The sequence below is a fragment of the Eptesicus fuscus genome, chromosome 12, assembly GCF_027574615.1.
Source record: "Eptesicus fuscus isolate TK198812 chromosome 12, DD_ASM_mEF_20220401, whole genome shotgun sequence".
Taxonomy (NCBI): Eukaryota; Metazoa; Chordata; class Mammalia; order Chiroptera; family Vespertilionidae; genus Eptesicus; species Eptesicus fuscus.
The window spans coordinates 57,277,077-57,297,976 of record NC_072484.1 but is presented as its reverse complement, the minus strand read 5'-3'; the positions used below and the strand labels follow the sequence as shown (position 1 = coordinate 57,297,976).

The window sequence follows — 20,900 nt, the reverse complement described above, 5'->3', positions numbered from 1 at the left end:
GTCCTATCTAATAAAAGAGTAATATGTAGATTGATCATCACTGCAACACACAATATAGCTGCCCCCATATGGTCAAAGATCCTGCCCCCATGTGGACACAAGATGGCCACCACAAGATGGCCAGCAGGAGAGGGCAATTGGGAGGCACCCGGCCTGCAAGGGAGGTCAGTTGAGAGGGACCAAGCCTGCAAGGGAGGGCAGTTGGAGGTGATCAACCCTGCAGGAGAGGGCAGTTAGGGGTGACTAGGCCGGCAGAAGAGGGAAGTTGGGGGCAAACAGGCTGGCAGGAGAGTGGTTAGGGGGTGATCAGGCTGGCAGGCAGAAGCGGTTAGGGGCAATCAGGAAGGCAGACAGGCAAGCAGTTGGGAACCAGCAGTCCTGGATTGTGAGAGGGATGTCCGACTGCCTGTTTAGGGATCCGACTGCCCACCGGGATCGGGCCTAAATGGGCAGTCGGACATCCCTCGAGGGGTCCCATATTGGAGAGGGTACAGGCTGGGCTGAGGGACAACCCCCCTCCGTGCATGAATTTCGTGCACCAGGCCTCTAGTATCTTTATATTAGCCCTGAGAAGTAGAAATTCTTATCCTTACTTTACAAAAGAGAAAATTGGAGACCAAAAAGATTAAATGACCTTCCTTACACTAAGAAGGGATGGAATAGCAATTTGACCCCCTCTAGGAACGTTCCCCACCCCTTTCTATTGGAACATGATGCCAGTTAATGGTCAGCAACCCCCCTTGACCACACTGCCACCAGATTTTTCTTGAACCATCAATATATAGGTTTGTGTTATACTTCTTTATTTGCCCTTCTCCTGGAGAAGCCATTAAACACCAAAATAACCAAGATTTAGAGCAGGGAACAATAGACAGAAAGGCACAAATTCTAAGACAAAAAATCCTAGGGCATTTATTAATGCCAAGCCTGGAACCTTACAGATTCTTTAACTTGTCACTTAGAATCAGACATAGAGACTCACAAGGGACTCTGGTAGGTACCAGTTCCGGGATGAGAAAATTGAGGCCTCAGTGACTTGTCCAGGGAACTGCCTAACTTTAAATTGTGCCCCTTATCTATACTTATGTCCTGCTAATCAGCTCCCCTCTGTTATTGCCCTGATAATAATCTCTTTTGGAATTACTAGAGTTTGCAAAGAACATGCTAATGCTCAAACTGATTCTAATTCAGACACAAGATACCAGTGCTAAAAATAGAGACCACTAAACACAGAAACACCTACCTTTTATTGGTGGATCTGATTATGGTAAGGTCTGAGAGGGGCCTGAAAACTTGCTTCATCTCCCACTGCAATGGAGTTTCAAAAGATGTTACCAAAGAAATCCACTGCCTTGTGGACATTTTTGTGTCTTGATTTCAGTGATTGGTATCAGTTTAGTGTCCATTTTCTACATATCCATTTCTAGATGTTATATTGGGAAGTACATAATCTTTGGGGTCAACAGGCCCATGTATACAGTAGTCCTCCCTTATCATCAGTTTTGCTTTCCACAGTTTCAGTTACCCATAGTCAACCCCCGTCCAAAAATATTAAATAGAAAATTTCAGAAATAAACAATTCATAAGTTTTATTTTTTCTTTCTTTCTTTTTAAAAAATCTTTATTTTTGAGATTATTACAGATGTCCCTCTTTTTTACCCTCATTGCCCCCCTCCACCCAGTTCCTGCCCTGCCTCAGGCCTTCACCACTCTATTGTCTGTGTCCATATGTAATGTATTATGCATATAAGATCTTTGTTTAATCTCTTCCCGTTCCCCCCCCCCCATCTCCCTTGCTTCTGAGAATCATCAATCTGTTCCATTTCCATGCCTCTGATTCTATTTTATTCACCAGTTTATTCTGTTCATTAGATTTCTTATTCGTTTATTTTGATTTTTAGCTTCAATTGCTAATAGGTATATATTTGTTGCCATTTTGTTGTCCATTTTAAAAAAATCTTTCCCTTTTTTTTCTTCTTCCTCTTCTTAAAGAATACCCTTCAACATTTCATATAATACTGGTTTGGTGATGATGAACTCCTTTAGTTTTCTCTTGTCTGTGAAGCTCTTTATCTGACCTTCAATTCTAAATGATAGCTTTGCTGGGTAGAGTAATCTTGGTTGTAGTTTCTTGCTATTTATCACTTAGAATATTTCTTGCCATTCCCTTCTAGACTGCATAGTTTCTGTTGAGAAATCAGCTGACAGTCGTATGGGCACGCCCTTGTAGGTAACTAACTGCTTTTCCCTTGCTGATTTTAAGTTTTTCTCTTTGTCTTTAGTCCTTGGCATTTTAATTATGATGTGTCTTGGTGTGGGTTCCTCTTGTTTGGGACTCTCTGTGCTTCCTGGACTTGTAAGTCTTTTTCTTTCACCAGGTAGGGGAAGTTTTCTGTCATTATTTCTTCACATAGGTTTTCAATATCTTGCACCCCCATAATGCAAATATTGGTACACTTTAAGTTGTCCCAGAAGCTGCTTATACTACCTTCATATTTTTGGATTCTTTTTTCTTTTTTCTTTTCTTTTTGCTCTTCTGGTTGGGTATTTTTTTCTTCCTCATATTTCAAATCATTGCTTTGATTCTCAGAATCCTCTACTGTTGAATCCCTGTATATTTTTCTTTATTTCTAAGTCAGTGTATGCTTAATTTCTGACTGGTCTTTTTCCATTTTTTTGGAGGTTTCTCGAAGATTCTTGAGTAACCTTATAACTGTGGTTTTGAACTCTATATCCAGTAGTTTGCTTTCTTCCATTTCTTTTATTTGTGACATGTTTCTTTGTCTCCACCATTTGGCTGCTTTCCTGTGTTTGTTCCTATGTATTGGGTAGAGATATTATGTCTCCTTGAGTTGGTAGAGTGGCCTTGTGTAGTAGGTGTTCTAAAGGGCCCAGTGGCTCAGCCTCCCCAGTCACTTGAACTGGGAGCTCTAGGTGCACCCCTTTGTGGGCTGTGAGTACAGTCTTGATGTAGTTGAGACTTGATTGCTGTTAGTATCGCTGGGAGGAATTGACCTCCAGGCAATGACTACAGTGAGAGAGCTGCTGTGCAAGAGACACTCCTATGGAGCAGGACTTGCTTCAGTGGGGCTTTGGTGCTCATTGAGTCTGCCCCTTGAGTGTGTCGCTTATGGATGTGTAGAGTTATAATCTGATATGGTCTGACACTGACCACTGGGTACACCAGCTCTTGGGTCTCCAGGGAGGTGCAAAGTCAGCCACTGCCTGGGGCCACCCAGCAGGAGCTACAGAGAAATCTGCAAATTCCTCCTCTTTGTATCAGGTTTGGAAGTGCCCAGATGAGGCCCAGCTATGAAGCAAGGTGCTGGTGCTGGGTCTTGGGTCTTTTATTGATAGGTTTGGGGCTCTCAGACCCAGCTGCAACTTGTTTGAGAGATTTTAGCCTGAGCAAGAACAGGCCATTCATATGCAAAAGCCACTGCACAGAGCTTGGGCAGTGTTATAAATTGGATGAGGCAGGGTCTTAGGGAATTACCAGGGCAGAGCAAACAGAAATGGCTGCCAGTCAGCCTTGCAACCAGGAAGATCCCAGCATAGGAACAATGATCCCTGTGAGCACCTCCTTCTTGGAGAAAGCCTCCCCTGAGTTCTTGTCCCAATGCCAGACAATCCAGTTCCTCCTCGTATGTGTCTGTGTTTCCCAAAGCCTCGTCCTGGTGCTGGAGCTCAGAGGAAGCAGGATCTTGTAAGTTCAGTTCATGGTGCCAGCCTTTTAAGAGCAACAGCTTGGTCTCCAGCAGCCTCTGTGTCACCGAGCCCCAATCTGCACTGGTTTTTATAGCCCGTAGTTCTTACTGCCCATAGGGACTTCTTTTCCCAGCTCTGGGACCCTGGGATGGGGGTCTGGTGTGGGGCTGGGACCCCTTGCTCCTTTGGGTGGCTTCCGCAGAGACCATCTCCCTTCCAATTAAAAAAGCAGTACATGTGGGTGCTGGACCAACCTGTTCCGCATCTCCTCACCTCCTACCAGTCTCAGTGTGCTTTCTTCTTTACTCCTCTAGTTGTAGGACTTCCATTCAGCCAGCTTCCCAGCAGTTCTGGATGATGGTTGTTCTGTATTTTAGTTGTAATTTTGATGTGGTTGTGGGAGGCGGTGAGTACAGGTGTTTACCTATGCCACCATCTTCCTTCTTCTCAACAATCGTAAGTTTTAAATTGCATGCCATGCAGAGTATCATGATGAAATCTCACACTTTCCTGCACTATCCCATCCAAAATGTGAATCATTCCTTTGTCTGTGTATCCACACTGTATAGTATATAATGCCTGCCTGTTAGTCACTTAGCGGCTGTCTGGTTATCAAACTGACTGTCTGGTGTTGTACATAGTTGTGTTCAAGTAACCTTTATTTTACTTAATAATGGCCCCAAAGTGCAAAAGTAGTAGTGATGCTGGCAATTGAGATATGCCAAAGAAAAGCCGTGAAGTGCTTCCTTTAAGTGAAAAGTTATGTGTATATTAGAAAAAAACCTAGTGCAATATAGTATATAGAGTTTGGTACTATTTGTGGTTCAGGCAGGTACTAGGCATCTTGGAATGTACTTCCTTGGATAACGGGGGTCAACTGTATTTGCAATTAGGCATATGACTTTTGATAAGCTATTTAACCTCTCAGTTTCTTCATCTGTAAAATGAGGAAAAAGATTTTTCCTCAAGTTGGGAGATCTTAAAGAGGTAATCATACATAGCATTTAGTATAATTGTTGTCACTTGGAGAATACTCAATGAGGTTTAGCTATTGTTGTTTATTTCACCAATAAATATTTACCCAGTGGCTCCTATGTGCTAAGCACTACTCTAGGTGCTCAGAATAAATTACTGAATAAAACTGGCAAAAATTCCCACCCTTATGGAGCGTATATTCTAGTATGAAGAGATAGGCCATAGACAATAAATGTAATTTTAAAAGGCATTATATTTTATATTATGCTAGAAGGTAATAAATGTTATGAAAACAATAAAAATACAGTAGGGTAAGAGATATCAGGTATATGATGTAGGGTACAGGTTGCAATTTTCAATAGGGTGGTTTGGTGTTATGATATCTGAGCTATGTCAGAAAGTAGCTAATGGAGATCGCTGTGAGTTTATCTGGGGGAAAGGAATGCCAGGCATCAGGAACAGCCACTGCAGGCCTTACAGCAAGGAACAGCATCAATACCAGTGAGGGAGCCCTGGCTGGTTTGGTTCAGTGGATGGAGCATCAGCCTGCAGACTGGAGGGTCCTGGGTTCGATTCCAGTCAAGTGCACATGCCTGGGTTGCGGGCTTGATCCCCAGTAAGGGACGTGCAGGAGGCAGTCAAAGAATGATTCTCCCTCATCATTGATTGTTTCTATTTCTCTTTCCCTCTCCTTTCCTATCTAAAATCAATAAATATATTAAAAAAAAAAAAAAACAGTGAGGGAATAGAAGAGTGAGGGGGAGAATAGATGGAAAGATGTCTGAAAGGTCATGGACGGAGCAGGACCAATCATGTAGGCCCTTGTGGGCCATTGTAAAGACTTTATTCTGAGTTAAAGGGGCCTGGGGCAGAGTTTTGAGCAGGAGAGTGACATGATCTGACTTAAGTTGTATTGGGATCACTGTGACTATTGTGTGGAGAACAAACTATGGGACACAACAGAGGCAGGTCAGCCAGTTAGGAGCTAATGCTATAGTCCAGGCAAGAGCTGGTGATGCACAATAAAAAAGGCTGTGGTGATCAGTGGTCATGTGTTTGGATCTATTCGTTTTAGCCAAATTCTAAATTCCATCAGATTTTTCACAGAGTTTTAAGTTCCCTTAAGCTCTTTAGTTCTCTTAAGTTCCCATGCAGTTTTAAGGCTGTGAAAAGATCCAGTAGATGTTCTGTATACAGTGGATCTTTTGAGACTATCTAGTAGTATGATGATGATAAAACTATTTGTTTATTCTCCATTCTGAAGATTCCAATGAGGTAACTTGTTTTGTTACTGATTTTTATGGTACTTAGTAAGAAAAACACATGAAATGATCATAATTGTATAGAGATTAAAATCCGTCTGTAGATTTAAGTGGCTGAATCTGAATTATGTAAAACTACTGAACCAATAGACTCTTATGGGAAATTAGAGGCCTGGTGCATGAAATTCGTGCTGAGGGTGGGTGGGGGAGGAGGTCCCTCAGCCGGCCTGCGCCCTCTCACAGTCCGGGAGCCCTCAGGGGATGTCTGACTGACAGCTTAGCTTAGCTGTCAGTCGGACATCCTCAGTGCTGCTGCGGAGGTGAGAGAGACTCCCGCCATCGCCGCTGCACTCTTGGCACTTCCCCTGTGGGAGCGCACTGACCACCAGGGGGCAGCTCCTGTGTTGAACGTCTGCCCCCTGGCGGTCAGTATGTGTCATAGAGACTGGTCGTTCAGCTGTTTGGTGGATTTGCATATTAGCCTTTTATTATATAGGATAAGTTTGCTTGAAAGCTGCTATTGTATCATGGTTTTATATTCTAGAAATAGTCATATAGCCTCTTCTATAAGTAAAAGTATTATTATCCTATATAATAAAAGCCTAATATGCTAAGTGTCTGACTGTTCTTTTGACCGTTCGATCAGTTGCTATGACGTGCACTGACCACCAGGGGGCAGACACTCTGACTGGTAGGTTAGCTTGCTGCTGGGGTCCTGCAGATTGGGACTGGGCGAGACAGGCCGGACATGCCCTGGAGCACTCCTGCAGTCCCTCCCCGGCCCCAGTTGTGCACCGGTGGGGTCCCTCAGCCTGGCCTACTGGAATCAGGCTGAAACCGGCTCTCTGACATCCCTGAGGGGTCCCAGATTGCGAGAGGGAGCAGGCCAGGCCAAGAGACCCCACCGGTGCACAAATTCGTGTACCGGGCCTCTAGCTATACATAAGGAAAAAATATATATTGTATATTGAGTATTGTAGCCTGTACCCTTTCCCAATATAACACTTTCATTTCTGCTTAAAAATGTTATATTTTGGGTGAATAATCAATACAGCAAGTCCTCAAATAACGTTGTTTCATTCAATGTCATTTTGTTATAATGTTGACGAGGAAAAATAAATTGATTCTCAGCCGAAACTACTGACTGTGTGTTCTCCCCACGTATGTGTGGGTTTTCTCCAAGTATTCCAGTTTTCTCCCACTTCCCAAAGATGTGCATGTGCAGTGAGTTGGCTTGTCTATATTGTCTCAGTCTGAGTGAGTGGGTGTGGGTACTTCTTGCAATGGAAGGGCATTCCGTCCAGGGTGGGTTCTCACCTTGCACCCTGAGCTACCAGGATAGGCTTTGGTCACCCATGGCGCTGTTCTAGGATATGGATGTTAGAAAATCATTATCTTACTTGTTTTTATTAATCTTTCTTAAATGTCTTTATAGCTCACATTTATTTCAGTACTTAATATTAGAAGTGTTTGAGTCTTTATTTAGAAGTTTAGTGATGTTTTTGTGACCAAAATTATGCTGTAGGAACATAAGAATTGTAGATAATTCTTATCTATATCAATTAATCTGTGGTAAAATTGATTTTATTATAGACTCTTTCACTTAAAGTTGCAGTTTCCAAGGACCTATTGAAGACGTTCAGTGAGGACTTACTGTACAACATTCTGGGATTTGACTTCCAGAATTTAAGTAACAAGAAATTGACAAGTCGCATTGCTTCCTATTGAGTAGGAGAAGGTCAGAGGAAAATCTAATGCAAGCAGAAAAGCCACTTAGTTCTTTAAAAGGCAGTTAAGTTATGTTCTGAATCCCAAAGATAAACCCTGAGTTCCAGGAGAGGAGCTCTCACCAGGCACCAATCTCCTGCCTCCAATCTCACTGCTATAAATGTGCAGCTCGTTGGCAGAAAAAGAGTCTCACTTCTGGTGATACCAGTTTCATATAATCAGCAATTTGTAGATGAATAGGACTGTGGAATGTTAAAGCAGGAAGAGACCAAAAGTTCACCTAAATCAAGCCCCTCCTTTAATAGGCATTTTAACTGAGGCCCAGAAAGACGTGATTCATTCTCTGCTTCCTGTGCAAATACTATTTGCAGGTAAAACTCAAGTTTAGATGATACAACATACTCTCAGAATGACATTAATCTTCCATAGGCAGGTGAGTTATGCTGTCAGAAGGAAAGCATGTCCTTTAATAGAGTAGGAATGGAATGAGTCAGCTAAAGGTAGAGGAAGGACAAAGCCGTTACCTCCCAGAGCTTGGAGGTGAAATGTTAGCTGTGTCCACTGTTAGCTCTGCCACGCAGTTGGGTGTAACTGAGCTTCCCTGCAGAGATCTCGGAGTTCTGGAAGGCCAAAGGATCCATTGCAACAGGCTTGACCTTTTCCACAGCAGCCTTTCTAAATGAAACAAGAGAAATCAGGAGCACCTCAAATGAGGACGGGAACTTTCATAAAATGTCTAGTGAACCACAGGGACCATCCCCAAAGTAGAGTGGGATGTGGGTTTCTGGGCTGCTTTGTAAATAAGTTAATAAGACTAACCTTTATAAGCCCTGGACAATGTTTAATCTGCAGACTTAGACTCCATAAGGCATCTTCTGATACCATTGTCAAGTGTCCTGCCATAATATGATTTCTAGGAAATAGGAAGTAAATTCTTCCACTTATGCTTAAAAATAGGTCGTAAGCTAGTCTAGTTAAATTAATTTCTTAAATAGTCAGAAACAGATAAAAACTGAAAAGTGTATGTAGATAAGAACCATAAAAAATTTAAATCTTTCAGTGTTTTACTCACCTAACCTTTCTGGAACACATGATTGTTCTACATTCAGGGTGAGAAGTGTTTCAGACCCTCATGGTATTTGCTTTTAGATCAACTGAGAAGAGTTACTGAAAAGAAGAGTTTAATATTACTTCTCAGTGAAAATTTAAATAATAAAAAAAGCAATAAATACAAGAAAAAACTATGGTTATATTTCTATTTAACCTCTCAGTTTCTTCATCTGTAAAATGAGGAAAAAGATTGTCCCTCAAGTTGGGAGATCTTAGCTAAAATTTTTTTAAAAACTAAGAGTGAGATTTTTATGGCCATGAGATTGAAATGAAAAGGGGGGAGGGGGCTGGAAGCTAAGTGTATGGTAAATAATGCAAAAAAAAAACAAAACAAAAAGCCAAGGGATACTTATTTATTATGATGCTACATGTCAGTAAATTTCAAGGGTGATGTTGGTCAAACTAAATTCATGCTTGCCCAGCTGGTGTGGCTCAGCGGTTGAGCATCAACCTATGAACCAGGAGGTCACGGTTCAATTCTAGGTCAGGGCACATGCCTGGGTGTGCAGGCTCCATCCACAGTAGGGGGCGTGCCAATCAATGATTTTCTCTAATCATTGATGTTTCTATCTCTTTCCCCCTCCCTTCCTCTCTGAAATCAATAAAAATTTATTTTAAAAAATAAAAATAAATTCATGCTTATAACTTACAAGATACGTTTTCTGCAAAGTATATTAACACAAAATGGGCTCTTTTCGGTATCCTACATATCTACTAACTTTGATGTTCTCCTGAGACCTATATAAGTGTCCATATTGGGAAATCAGAGAATGAAATGTCAATAGAAAGTATTGAGGCTGACATGATGCCAATATCAAAGGAACAGCATAGAACAAAACTGCTCTAATTCAAAAGTATATCCAAAATAACTTTTTTCACGAAAGCCTAAAGAAAGTATTTTCTTTCAAGAGGAGGAAATGTGGCTGATAGAAAAGTTGACATGAGAAAACAGAATGTGAACTTCTAGTGTTTGTTCCTGACCCTCCTGGAGGTTTTGAAGGTGAAACAAATGGAACCTCAGATACCAGAAGTCCTGAGCAATGATAGCCAAGAAGGGCATTCTTGAGAAGCTGTCCCATGGGTCACTAAAACCACTGCTTCTTTCTCCTCTGGTAAACAGCTGAGCATTTTGTTTATAAGCAACAGTACTAAGTTGTAAATGTACATAAATATTTTAGTTTTTTTATTTTTTATTTTTTTATTTTTTTTAAATGAATCTTTATTGTTCAGATTACAATTGTTTCTCCTTTTTCCCCACATATCTCCCCACCACCCAGTTCCCACCCCCCCTCTGCCCTTACCTCCCCCCCCCCCCCCCGCTGTCCTTATCCATAGGTGTATGATTTTTGTCCAGTCTCTTCCCATACTCTCCACACAGACACCCCTTTCCCCCTGAGAATTATCAATCCACTCCCATTCTATGCCCCTGATTCTATTAAGTTCACCAGTTTATTCTGTTCCTCAGATTTTTAATTCACTTGACTTTTAGATTCACTTGTTGATAGATATGTATTTGTTGTTCATAATTTTTATCTTTCTTCTTCTTTTTCCTCTTTTTAAAGAATACCTTTCAGCATTTCATATAATACTGGTTTGGTGGTGATGAACTCCTTTAGCTTTTTTTTATCTGTGAAGCTCTTTAGCTGACCTTCATTTCTGAATGATAACTTTGCTGGGTAGAGTAGTCTTGGTTGTAGGTTCCTGCTATTCATCACTTTGAATATTTCTTGCCACTCCCGTCTGGCCTGCATGGTTTCTGTTGAGAAATTAGCTGATAATCGTATGGGAGCTCCCTTGTAGGTAACGAACTGTTTTTCTCTTGCTGCTTGTAAGATTCTCTCTTTGTCTTTTGCCCTTGGCATTTTAATTATGATGTGTCTTGGTGTGGTCCTCTTTGGATTCCTTTTGTTTGGGGTTCTGTGCGCTTCCTGGACTTGTAAGTCTATTTCTTTCATCAGGTGGGGGAAGTTTTCGTTCATTATTTCTTCAAATAGGTTTTCAGCATCTTGCTCTCTCTCTTCTTCTGGTACCCCCATAATTCTGATGTTGGTTCGCTTGAAGTTGTCCCAGAGGCTTCTTACACTATCTTCAACTTTCTGAATTCTCTTCTCTTCATGCTTCTCTGGAGGAGTGTCCTTGGCCTCTTTGTATTCCAAATCTTTGAGTTGATTCTTGCAATCCTCTAGTCTGCTTTTGGGTCTCTGTATAATATTTTTTATCTCAGTCAGTGTATGTTTAATTTCTAGTTGGTCCTCATGGAATTTATCGGCCTTTTCCATGAAATTCTTGAAAAACCTTATAACCGTGGTTTTGAACTCTATGTCCAATCGCTTGTTTTCCTCCATTTCTTTGGTTTGTGATCTGTTTCCTTGCCTTCTCATATTCTCTGCTTCCCTGAGTTGGTAGGGTAGTTTTGTGTACTAGGTGTCCTGTTGGTTCAATGGGTCAGCCTCCCAGTTACTTGAGGTGGACACTCTTGGTGTACCCTTGTGTACTGTGTGTTCCCCAGCAGAAGCTACAGCAAGGGCTAGTTTTCTCCTCCTTTGCTTGGGCGGTTTTGGAGCAGTCTGACTGGAGCTGCAGTTGGTTAAGCTGCCACAGAACAGGCCATTTATATGTAAAAGCCGCTGTGTGGAGCCTGGGCGGGTTTGTAGAATGTGCGGGGCGGGGCCTCAGGGCGGGGCCTCAGGGCTGGGCGGGGTCTCAGGGCGTCACTAGGCTGGGGCGTGGCCAACGGCGATGGCTGCCGTCAGCTGTCTCTGCCTTTCCCGTTTCCAAGTCCCTGCGCCCCTCGGTCCAGCGCAGTAAACAATGATTGCTGGGCGCACCACCGCAAAAAAGTCACTCTCACTTTCCGACCCGATGGCCGAGAGTCCAGCTTCTCCCCGTAGGTGTCTGGGTCCCCCGAGTGTCCCCAGAAACTGGATTTCAGAGTGATCGGGAGCTTGTCTCCCTGAGGGTTGAAGAAAAGCCGCGCACCCAGCCGCCCGCCGCCGGCCCGATTCGCGTGCCTCCGTACCTCAGCTTTTCAGCGATTGTGCTCCTTTCTGTTCTTAGTTGTCAGTCTTCCACTCAGCCAGCTTTCCCGTGGTTCTGGGTGGTAGACGTTTTTGTCTTTTAGTTGTGTTTTTGAAATTGTTGTGTGAGGCAGCAGATTAGTTGTTTAACTATGCCGCCATCTTGGTTCCTCCCCCAATATTTTAGTTTTAAAGGGAAAATTTTAGAATAATAAAAACGAGTTCAGCTCTTTAATGGCCACTCAGTAAAGTTTAATGGCAAAACATAGATAATTCAGCAATCAAAATTAAGCTTTAATTTTTAAGCTTTTTTACATACAGCTCATTCTGGTATGTCTTACCCATCTTTCAGTGCCCAGCTTTTCACAAAGGATTCCCTGATAAGCCCAGACAGAAATTCTCTGTAAGCCTGTGAATTCTAATTTTGTTTTCATTTGTCTTTCTGCTTATCTACCCGCCTTCTTCTGTCCTTCCATCCTTTTTCTATTGACATAATACAACTTGCCAGGGCTGGTAGTATTTACTCCCATACTAGATATAAAGCTCTCAGAAAACAAGGGTATTTATCTTCATATCTCCCTCCCATCCCAGTGTTAAGCACAGCACAGAATTTTTCACACAATGAACGCCGAATAACTTTCTGTTGAAAAATGAAATTGCTATAGAAAGTTCAAAAATAAAACCTGAAAATTTCAGTGGTACTCTAATATATAACACAATCCGAAAGTCTATTGTTCCATAACATTTGAAGTCAACTTATTTTTTTAAATAAATCTTTATTGTTTAGATTATTATAGGTGTTCCTCTTTTTTCCCCCCATAGCTCCCCTCCACCTGATTCCCCAACCCACCCCAAGCCCTTACCCCCCGCCACTGTCTTCATCCATAGGTGTAAGCTTTTTGTCCAATCTCTTCTCGCACCCCTCACACCCCCTTCCCCCTGAGAATTGTCAGTCCACTCCCTTTCTATGTCCCTGATTCTATTATATTCATCAGTTCATTCTGTTCATCAGATTTTTTATTCACTTGATTTTTAGATTCACTTGTTGGTAGGTATGTATGTGTTGTCATTTTGTTGTTCATAATTTTTATCTTTACCTTTTTCTTCTTCTTCCTCTTCTTAAAGAATACCCTTCAGCATTTCATATAATCCTGGTTTGGTGGTGATGAACTCCTTTAGCTTTTGCTTGCCTGTGAAGCTCTTTATCTGACCTTCAATTCTGATGATAGCTTTGCTGGGTAGAGTAATCTTGGTTGTAGGTTCTTGCTGTCCATCACTTTGAATATTTCTTGCCACTTCCCGTCTGGCCTGCATAGTTTCTGTTGAGAAATCAGCTGACAGTCGTATGGGTACTCCCTTGTAGGTAACTAACTGTTTTTCTCTTGCTGCTTTCAAGATTCTCTCTTTGTCTTTTGCCCTTGGCATTTTAATTATGATGTGTCTTGGTATGGTCCTCTTTGGATTCCTCTTGTTTGGGGTTCTCTGTGCTTCCTGGACTTGTAAGTCTATTTCTTTCACCAGGTAGGAGATGTTTTCTGTCATTATTTCTTCACATAGGTTTTCAATATTTTTCTCTCTCTCTTCTTCTGGCACCCCAATAATTCAGATGTTGGTACACTTAAAGTTGTCACAGAGGCTCCTTACACTATCTTCATATTTTTGGATTCTTTTTTCTTTTTGTTTTTCTGGTTGGGTGCTTTTTGTTTCCTCATATTTCATATCTTTGGTTTGATTCTTGGGGTCCTTTGATCTACAGTTGAATTTCTGTATAGTCTTTCTTTCAGACAGTGTATGCTTAATTTCTGACTGGTCCTTTTCCATTTTTTGGGCATTCTCATTAAGGTCCTTGAAGGTCTCACTAAGCTCCTTGGAGGTCTCATCAAGTTTCTCGGCGGTTTTTAGAAGATTCTTGAGTAACCTTATAAATGTGGTTTTGAACTCTATGTCCAGTAGTTTGCTTTCCTCCATTTCTTTCATTCGTGACATGTTTCTTTGTCTCTGCATTTTGCTGCTTCCCTGTGTTGATTGAGTGGTTTTCTGTAGTAGGTGACCTATAGGGCCCAGTGGTTCAGCCTCCCCTATCACCTGAGGTGGACACTCTTGGTGCACCCCTTTGTGGGCTGAGTGCAAAGTCTTGGTGTAGTTATGCCTTGATTGCGGTTGGTACACTGGGAGGAATTGACCTCCAGGCCAATTGGCTGTGAGGACCCACTGTGTCTATAATGGAAGAACTGCTGTGCTGGAGACACGCTTATGGGGCAGGACTTGTTTCAGTGGGGCTTTGGTGCTCACTGAGTCTGCCTCTTGAATGTGTCACTTATGGATGTGAGTAGTTGAAATGTGGTATCGTCTCACACTGACCACTAGATACACTAGCTCTGGATCTCCAATGGGGTGCAGGTCAGCTACTGTCTGAGGCCACCCAGCAGGAGCTACAGCAAGAACTACAGTTTTCTCGTCTTTGCTTGGGGTTTGGAGGTTTTGGAGCTCTCTGACCAGAGCTGCAGTTTGTTAGGTTAAGCTGCAATAGGGCAGGCCATTTATATGCAAAAGCAGCTGCGTGGAGCTTGGGTGGGTTTGTAGATTGTGTGGGGCGGGGTCTCAGGGAGTTACTAGTCAAGGGTGTGGCAAACAGCGATGGCTGCCAGTCAGCCATCTCTGTGTTTCCAAGTTTCCCCGTCCCTGCGTCTCGCGCCCCAGTGTAGTAAACAATGATTGCTGTGCGCACCTCTGCAAGAAAGCCACCCTCACTTTCCAACCCGATGGCAGACAGTCCAGCTTCTCCCCGTAGGAGTTTGGGTCCCCAGCGTCTCCCCAGAAACTGGAGTTCAGATTAATTGGGAGCTTGTCTCCCTTCAGGTTGAAAAAAGCAGTGCACCCAGTCACCCGCCGCCAGCCCGATTCATGCACCTCTGTACCTCAGCTTTTCAGTGCTTGTGCATGTCTCAATGCTCTTTTCTCTTTCCTTCTAGTTATAGAACTTCCACTCAGCCAGCTTTCCCGTGGTTCTGTGTGATAGACGTTTTTTTTTAGTTGTAGTTTTGAAATTGTTGTGCGAGGCAGCAGTTTAGGTGTTTACCTATGCCGCCATCTTAGTTTCCCCCTGAAGTCAACTTATTGTACTTTCTAAAGTATCAGCTGGTTTGGATGCTAAGTTTATGGTCAACTTTATAAAAAGCTACACCATTGTTTTCCAAAATAGTTATACCATTTTACATTCCCAAAACAATGTATGAGGAGTCCAGTTTACAAATATTATTTTTATTCTGTTTCTTGTCTTTTCTTTCTCTTATCAGTGTCTTTCAAAGACCAGAATTTTTAATTTCAATGAAGTTCAATTCTCCAATTTTTCTTTTTGAATCATGCTTCTGGTATTATATCTAAGAACACTTTAGCTAACTCAACACCATAAAGAGTTCCTCTTATCTTCTAAGAGTTTTATATTTTTAGCTTTTATATTTAAAAATATAATCTATTATGTATTATTTTTTGTGTGTGATGTTGAGTAAAATTATAAATTTATCCTTTGACAAATGGATATACAATAGTCTCAGCACCATTTGTTGAAAAGACTATCCTTTTATTCATTAAATTCCTTAGCACCTTTGTCAAAAATCAATTGACCATGAATGTAATGGTTTATTTCTGAACTCTCAATTCTGTTCCATTGAACTATATGCCTATCCTTACAATGTACATTTTTTTTAGACAAATTGCGTTGGCTAGAAGCACCAATAAAATGTTGAATAGAAGTGTCAAGAACAATATTATACCCTTGTTTCTAACTTTAGGAGGAAAGCATTTATTTTTTACTATTAGATATGACATTAGCTATAAATTTTTTATAGATGGCCTCAATCTGGTTGAAGAAGTTTCCTTCATTTCTATTTTGGCAGAAGTTTTAAAAATGAATGAATGCTGAATTTTGCCTAGTATTTTTTCTGTATCTATTAATTGATAATGTGGTTTCTGTTTTTTATTCTATTATACTAATTGATTTTTCAAATGTTAAATAAACCTTGCACTCCTGGGATAAACTCCACTTGGTTTTATATGTTGCCAAAAAATTTTAAAGGATTTTTACCTCTATGTTCATGAGTAACATTGGTCTTAGTTTAAAAATTTTTTCAAATGTTTATGTTTTTTAAAAATTGAGAGAGAGAGAGAGGAAGGGAGAGAGAAATATTGATTTGCTGTTCCATTTATTTATGTATCCATTGATTGCTTCTTGTATGTGCCCTGACTGAATATCAAACCTGCAACTTTGGCATATCGGGACTATGCCCTAACCAACTAAGCTACCTGGCTAGGACACTTTGTTCAGTTTTTATATTAGGTAATAGTGGCCTTATAGAATGAGTTGAGAAGTGTTCCCGACTCATCTGCCTGAAGGCCCTGCATCTGAATTGCCTGGGCTCCCTATCCAGAATATTTTGCATTTTTTAACCCCCCAAAAGATTTGGATGCACAGTATATACAAACCATTTATATATATACTAGTATATAGACTGCCTAAATTGTGAACATTAACTTAACAGCAAAGAGTATTTGGAACTATTACAAAAGCACTGCCGCGACCTGCATGGCAGGGTTCGGGATCTGTAGGAGGGGCCGATGCACAAATGAAAACGCTATACAAGAAATTGAATTTTGGAAGGCATGGGGGGCCAGGTGGAAACCTCTTTTATGAAGAGGCACACCGAGACCATTCCCCTCTGCTTTTTTAAAAATATATATATTTTATTGATTTTTTACAGAGAGGAAGGGAGAGGGAGAGAGAGTTAGAAACATCGATGAGAGAGAAACATCCATCAGCTGCCTCCTCCACACCCTGCACTGGGGGAGTGCCCGAAACCAAGGTACATGCCCTTGGTTGGAATCGAACCTGGAACCCTTCAGTCTGCAGGCCTACGCTCTATCCACTGAGCCAAACCTGTCAGGGCCCCTCTGCTTTTATTTATTTTGAATACACATTTGCCCTTTAGCAATGCTTACAGGCAGATCAAAGGTAAAGTTTGGTAAACAATGTAAGGATTATCAGGTCAGGAAATCGCCTCGAACCATTGCACTCACAGCAGGGCAGTCTTGTGCTGATATTCAGCAGGGCTGAATATCAAAGTCCATTGGTCTTCCAATGTCTCTTATGTACTTTTATGCTAATTGCTGTTTGCTTTAGCCTCTGGCAAACCACTGCTGTTTTCCCTTGAAACTTAGGGGGGAAAGCCATGAAATTTCTGTTCGCCTGTTTTTCTCTTATGTCTGTCTAGAGCAGTGGTTCTCAACCTTTCTAATGCTGCAACCCTTTAATACAGTTCCTCATGTTGTGGTGACCCCCAACCATAAAATTATTATCGTTGCTACTTCATAACTGTAATTTTGCTACTGTTATGAATCATAATGTAAATATCTGTGTTTTCCAATGGTCTTAGGTGACCCACAGGTTGAGAACCGCTAGCAAGGTCACCTAAGACCATCGGAAAACACAGATATTTACATTATGATTCATAACAGTAGCAAAATTACAGTTATGAAGTAGCAACGAAAATAATTTTATGGTTGGGGGTCACCACAACATGAGGAACTGTATTAACCCTTCATACTCGCTTGCTTTTTTCTCGATTCCTTTATTCTACTCGGGTTTAATGCTAACCGTGTCGAGTCACACTCGACATCCGAGTGCAAAAGGTTAAAGGGTCGCGGCATTAGAAAGGTTGAGAACCACTGGTCTAGAGGGCTTTCTCATTCACTTTAGTTCTAAAGATAAAAGATAATTATAACGTTAGAGATCTAGGATTCTGTGACACCCCTCTCCCCCAGTTAAAACCTTATTTTATAAGTATTTTGAATATTTTAAAGACATTTTTTGCTATTGTCTTATATTAGGGCTTTTGTTTCAGATTTACAGATTCCAGTCTGATGTTAGAAGATTATTCATCCAAGTTGAGCCCCCAAACAAAGAGAGCCAAGAAGAGCCTTCTCTCTGGGGAGGAGAAGGAAAACTTGCCAAGCGACTATATGGTACCCATTTTCTCAGGACGGTGAGTATGCATTCTGTTCCTGGTCTTGATTATAATAAAGTGAAGAGTAAATGTCAAATAATAATAATAATAGCAGCTACCATTTATTGAGCATTTACTATATACTATTGAGAAATGTCTGAAGAACCTTGGAACTCTATGTAGAGGGAGATGTGTTCATTGTTAAAGTCTTTGCCATCACATAAGATGGCTACATGAGAAAAGAGAATGATCAGGAACTTAAAAAAAAACACTGATTTCTATGCCCTAACCCGTTTGGCTCAGTTGATAGAGCATTGACCTGCGGACTGAAAGGTCCGAGGTTCGATTCTGGTCAAGGGTATGTACCTTGGTTGTGGGGTTGTGCAGGAGGCAGCTGATCAATGTTTCTCTCTCATTGATATTTCTAACTCTCTATCCCTCTTCCTTCCTCTCTGTAAAAAATCAATAAAATATATATTTTTAAAAAACTGATTTCTAAAAGGAAGGGAGAGGGAGAGAGAGAGAGATAAAAATATTAATGATGAGAGATAATCACCAATTGGCTGCCTCCTGCACACTCCACACTGGGGTTCAAGCCCGCAACCCTGGCATGTGCCCTGACCTGGAATTGAAGCTCAACCATCGACCCACACCAGCCAGGCAGTAACTTAATTCTACTTATGTAACTAGTTGAAATTAGAAAGAGAGTGTTGGATGCTAGTGATTAAATACTATATCTAGTCACTATAGAGTGAAAGAAAGATTCAAAACTCTAAGATGTTGGATGCACTAAAAAAAAACAAAATAAAATGATATGTTTAGGTAAATGAAAAATATCTTGGTTGCCTGTGTGGTTTTAATCATTCATTAGGAGGAAAAATGTTAGAAAACATAGACTAAGGAAAATAATTACATCATAATTTGATGCTTGGCTTATATTTGTTGAATGTAGAATAGATTATTTGAGGTAAATGTCAAACAAAATAATCACTGAATCACAAGTCCAAGTAATGCCAAATTTCTCTGTTTATAATATAAACATGTTTTTTGAATGATAATAATATCCAAAGGAATCTTGAAAGGAAACCTGTCTGAGACACCAAATTAAAATTTAAGGGGAACTTTATGAGCTTTCCTCTATTGATTTTCCTTTGAATGGAGGACTATTAACAGAGTTAAGGTGATACTCAAAATGAGGTCATTTTCTCAGGAAAATGCTGTCAGGAAATTCAGTAGGCAATAATGTAGTTATGATTTTTGTTTTCCCGTGTTTTTCTTCTCCCTGCTCTCTGATGGCTCCTTTCTGAATTGTTTCAGAGGCTAATGTCATAATTGCTCTGAACCCAATTAGGAAGGTAAGGGAATAAATAATATTCTATTTTTAGCCTTTTATTTGATATCTTTGATTTTTTGATATCTGATTTTTAAATGAACTCTCTAGAGAAACATGCTTATATTACTAAGTATGCCTGCCCAGACTTAGCCTCTTCACAGTTAGTGTAATATGTACTCACATTTGTTATAGGAGATGGGCAGGGGAGAGGAGTGAAATATTTTATTTTTTGTTTCTGTCCTCACTGTTCTAAAAAAATTATTTAAAAAACATCAACTTAGCATTAACCTTCATGGCATGCTTCTCCACCTGTGTGGCATGAAATGAAGCTTTCCACTGTCTTTTCCCACCAAACAATTTTGTGTCTTCAAGGCCAGTCTCAAGAAATCATCATTTATAAAATAAACTGTGATAAAAGAAAATGTGAATTAAAAATAGATCTTATAGGTTTATTTCCAGTTCTCCTTTATTTTTTAAATGGAGTCATCTCCTATATTTATTACTATTTTGAAAATAATACTTCATAATATGTTGACAGTATTAGCAATCTAAGAGAAGGATGGGAAGGAAATGAACATTTGTTGAGTACCTATTGTTTTCTGGGAGTCATACTTTATAGAAACTATTTTGCTAAATCCCCAATATAGCCCTAGAGAGGTATTAGTATATCAATTTTTGGAAAAGAAAATCAAGGCTCAGTGACTTGTTACAAGTCTCATGGCTGGTGGTAGAAGAGTTAAGAGTTCCCCTAGCATTGGGCAATGCAACATACATGCATTGTATGTGTATTTTTGGAAAATACAATTTCTTTGCATGGCACTTGAAAATTCTACTTCTTACACTGACATACTTTGAGTTTTCTGTGTCAACACAGGTTTTGAGTTGAGACCGTCAGAGATAATCACAGCATCAGGGAGGTTTTAAATTTATTTTAAGTTAGTAGCAGCATATGTTTGTCAGCATGTTAGCATCATATAATTGTACCCAAATTATAGCAGGCTTATCACTGACCTGCATTTATATTTACTTAAAGGCAAATATTCTTGCTGTTCTGGGTCAAAAATATTTTTTAAGTGTACTTGAGTTCTCATGTGAAATACTTAGAGCTTTTTTGAGGTTAAGCTTATTTGTAAATGGAAAAGGCATGGAGACTGTGACTCTATTCTGCCCTCTAGAGCTATGCCAACATGTCCTCAGAAGTAATGTGAGCTTAAAATTAATGTTCTCTTATATAGAGTTATCGCAACTCAGAGCAATACTAGCACTGAATATAATCCATTATTATATATACTAGAGGCCCGGTGCACGAAATTCATGCTGGGTGTGTGTGTGGGGTCCCTCAGTCTGGCCTGCACCCTCTAGCAATCAGGACCACTGGCTCCTAACCACTCACCTGCCTGCCTGCCTGATTGCCCCTAACCACTCGCCTGCCTGCCTGATTGTCCCTAACCCCTCTGCCTGCTTGCCTGCCTGATTGCCCCTAACCACTTGCCTGACTGCCTGATCACCCATAACTGCTCACCTGCCTGCCTGATCACCCCTAACCACTCTGCCTGCCTTTCTAATTGCCCCTAATCACTTGCCTGCCTGCCTGATCACCCCTAACCACTCGCCTGCCTGCCTGATCTCCCCTAACTGCTCGCCTGCCTGAAGAAAAGCAAATATACAATTCTGCCTTGAGAGGTCTAGGGAGACTCAATTTCAAAAGAATTTTCAATCTAATCAATATACTTCCTCACTGAAACATCTAATGGGTTCATGAGAAAGG

The 20,900-nt window shown here is 40.8% G+C and overlaps 1 protein-coding gene across 2 annotated transcripts in view; it reads left to right on the top strand.

Annotated features, from left to right (window-relative positions):
- The window catches only part of MYOM1 (myomesin 1), a 122,231-nt gene that overhangs the window by 5,230 nt on the left and 96,101 nt on the right, over positions 1-20,900 (top strand). For both annotated transcript variants that reach the window (XM_008160048.3, XM_028139252.2), the window contains exon 2: positions 17,698-17,838. In XM_008160048.3, the coding sequence (XP_008158270.3) occupies positions 17,698-17,838 (141 nt within the window). The remainder of the gene's footprint in view (positions 1-17,697; positions 17,839-20,900) is intronic.